The 3,686-nt window shown below is 41.1% G+C and overlaps 1 protein-coding gene across 1 annotated transcript; it reads left to right on the top strand.

Moving 5' to 3' along the window:
* Positions 1–90: 90 nt before the first annotated feature.
* On the top strand, positions 91–3,442 carry LOC114253235 (sodium/potassium-transporting ATPase subunit alpha-4). Its single transcript, XM_089734231.1, has one exon. The coding sequence runs from the start codon at positions 337–339 to the stop codon at positions 3,385–3,387; it is 3,051 nt and encodes a 1,016-aa protein (XP_089590357.1). The 5' UTR covers positions 91–336; the 3' UTR covers positions 3,388–3,442.
* The last annotated feature ends 244 nt before the right edge of the window (positions 3,443–3,686 follow it).

Genomic DNA, 3,686 nt, shown 5'->3' with positions numbered 1-3,686 from the left:
TGTCTTATTTTTAATTAATATGAAATGGTTGGTAGACCTTATGGTGAGAAGTAGAGGTCAGTTTGTGATAATTAAATAAAATATATAAAATTACGTTTTATATAAAAACTCTTGGACGATAATCATTATGATAGACGAAATTGAAATAGATGACAGAAAATTAAAAAATTAGAAATGTCATGTTATTTCAGTGATCAGAATGAATTATCGAAAAGGCAAAGTGAATGGATTAGTTTAGAAAATACTTGTTCTGATGTGCTTTGACGAAGATTACATCTAAACATTACATTAACGATAAAATAAAAATCTTTTCAATATTTATAGACAAATTTTAAAATGCCGTCCGCGCCTCCGGGAATGTCCAGCGCGTCTCTGGTAAACGCTCGTCGGACAAGCGTGGTTCATGGCGCAGCCGAAACCTCAACTTTAAACTTTCTCAAAGAAGAGACCCACACCGGTGATCACTTCCTTACGCCTTCGCAGCTCGAAGTTGTCTACCGTACAAATATTGCTAGCGGTCTCAGTGACATCTTCGCTAAAGAATTACTGGATTTATACGGGCCTAATGCTCTCAAAGAGCTCAGCGGAACGAGCTACTGGAAACTATTCCGTCATAATCTCTTCGGATGGTTCCAGTGCGTGCTTTGGATGGGCGCGTTGCTCAATTTCGTGTCTTTCTTCTTCGCTGCAGAATTGGAGCACGGCAGGACCAAGGGTCGTTACGAAAATGAATATCTTTATTTGGGTTTCGTAATCGTTGCAACGGTCGTCGGTACCGGTATTTTCGGTTTCTATCAGGAAGCTAAAAACATGGCAGTAATGAGCGGCTTTGAGAAACTCGTTCCGCCGAATGCAATGGTTATTCGTGATGGTGTCAAGAAAGTCGTACCGAATAGTGATGTTGTAATAGGGGATATCGTTGAAATGATGAGTGGCGAAATAGTTCCTGCGGATGTCCGAATTCTTACGTGTACTAATTTCAAAACGGACATGTCTTCATTGACTGGCGAATCTGAACCGGTCAAGCATAAACCGGAGTGTACGCATACTAATCCGTTGGAGTCTAAAAATATGGCGTATTTTGGATGTCCCATAACAGATGGTGTAGCAAGAGGCGTTGTTATCGCTACCGGGGAAATGACTCAAATAGGTAAAATAGCAGGACTTGTGACCGGATTGAAAAAAGAAGAGACACCGATCGCTAAAGAGATAACACATTTTATCAAACTCATCTGCGGAGTTGCGTTTGTCTTTGGTGTAATATTTTTTGCGATGGTGTTTTTTACGCAACACCGTTGGATATCAGCTATTCAATACATGTTAGGAATTATACTTGCCAACGTACCAGAAGGCCTGATAGTAACATTGACAGTGTGCATGACTTTGTCGGCCAACCAGCTACAAAAGAAAAACTGTTTGGCCAAAAGCTTGCACGCTGTGGAAACATTGGGCTCCACATCGTGTATTTGCTCGGACAAAACCGGTACTTTGACTGAAAACCAGATGAAGGTTTCTCATTTGTTCTGTAATTTTAAGATTTACGACAGCGACGATTTTAGTCACGTATCTCAATCTACATACAGTGCGTTGTGTTTGGCTGCTTCTCTAAACCTTAAGGCGTTTTTTGGATTTGACTACTACGACGCTCCAATTGCAAAGAGAAAGATTTATGGTGACGCTTCGGAATCTGCGATATTGCGTTACATGGAACTGCATCGTTCAGCGACGTTGACGCGCGAAGATAACCCTAAGGAGGCGGAGATTCCTTTTAGTTCAGCATACAAATACCAAGTCACGATCCATCGAATGCAAGCCTCTCAAAGCTACTATTTGACAATGAAGGGTGCTCCCGAAATTGTACTAGATTATTGCACAACTGTGCACACCGACGAAGGAGAGCAGCCGTTGACGACACAAACGATCAAAGAACTGAAAGCGTACTTTGTCAAATTGGCGAATATGGGCGAACGCGTTATTGGGTATTGCGATTTGAAACTACCGACAACTGATTATCCTCTTGGATACCAATTTGACACGCATCAACTTAATTTTCCCATTGAAAATTTACACTTTCTTGGATGTATATCGATGATTGATCCCCCTAGGAAGGATATAGCGAAAAGCATATCGATGTGTAGACAAGCAGGTATCAAAGTGATCATGATAACCGGTGATCATCCTGTAACGGCATTGGCTATTTCACGTCAGTGCGGTACCATAACACAGCCCACTGTCTACGATTATGCCTTTGAGCATCACATTGAACTGTCCGATGTTCCATCGCACATAAAAAACCAGTTCAAAGCGGCCGTGATTACAGGCGACGAGCTGCGTAAAATGTCCGTCAACGAATTGAAGTCAGCGCTAGCTAAGTACGAGGAAATAACATTCGCAAGAACCAGTCCGCAGCAGAAGCTATTTATTGTGGAGACTTATCAGTCTTTGAAGTATATCGTGGCCGTCACTGGAGACGGCGTGAACGATTCTCCTGCATTAAAGAAAGCTGATATTGGAATAGCTATGGGCATCAACGGTACAGAGGTATCAAAGCAAGCTGCAGACATGATCTTATTGGACGATAATTTTTCGTCTATTGTGTTAGGAGTGCAAGAAGGAAGACGCATTTTCGATAATTTGAAGAAAACTATAGCGTATACGCTTACCTCGAACACTCCTGAAATGCTGCCTTTCGTTATGTACGCTTGTGTCGGAATGCCTTTACCGTTAACGTTGATGTTGATTTTGGTAATCAACGTTGGAACCGACTTGTTACCAGCCATGAGTTTGGCCTACGAGGATTCCGAAGAGGACATCATGTCGATCCCTCCCAGAAAACAGACCGATCATCTCGTTAACAAAGTTCTCCTTTTCATGGCCTATTTCCAAATAGGATTAATTCAATTTTTCGCTGGAATGTATGCATACTTTGTAGTTTTCGCCAGAGAAGGATTCTTTCCGTCTAGTTTATTGTTCGTACGTGATGATTGGGAATCTGATACTAAAGTAATCAGAGATTCAATTGGACGGTTATATTTTTATTCGGAGCGAAAACGAATCGAAAGGAAAGCGCAGACAGCCTACTTTGTGGCTATTTGCTTAACCCAAATATCTGACGTTTTAATATGTAAGACAAGGCGGATTTCGCTCTTCAAAAAAGGCATGAAGAACCAAGTTTTGAATGCTAGTATAGTTATTGATATATTTGCAGCAGTGACTGTCACTTATTTGCCATTGTGCAACGAAATTTTCGGCACGGAGCCCATCGATTGGTATTTATTTTTCCTTGCGGTACCGTTCATGGCGCTTATGATAATTGCGGACGAGATTAGGAGGTATTTAATTAGGAATAATATTTCCAAGTGGCTTGAAAAAGAAACGTATTACTGAAGGGTTTTTAAGTGTAAATAGGAAGAAGAAAAGCGTTCAAAACAAAAACAACAACTTGAAAGTACCCGAAGTCGAATGTGTGATTTCTTGAGAATGACAACGTATAATTTACTTATAAATATATGAATGTCTTAAAAGTTGTTAAATTAATTGGGCAAACCAGTAAAAAGCTTACGAGTTGCGAGCGTCGTGACAAGCGTCCAGACCAGAACGCATTTTTGCCCAGTGTCAGTAGCACGAGCTTAACTGACCCAATGACGCAATGGTGAGAACCCGTCACTGCTGGGCCAAGGATCGTG

The sequence above is a fragment of the Bombyx mandarina genome, chromosome 17 (assembly GCF_030267445.1).
Source record: "Bombyx mandarina strain Sakado chromosome 17, ASM3026744v2".
Classification (NCBI taxonomy): Eukaryota; Metazoa; Arthropoda; class Insecta; order Lepidoptera; family Bombycidae; genus Bombyx; species Bombyx mandarina.
The sequence above is the reverse complement of the archived record's forward strand: the minus strand, read 5'-3'. Positions and strand labels throughout refer to the sequence as shown.

Excerpts from the sequence above, each read along its gene's own strand:
- LOC114253235 (XM_089734231.1), top strand. The coding sequence starts at position 337 with ATGCCGTCCGCGCCTCCGGGAATGTCCAGCGCGTCTCTGGTAAACGCT.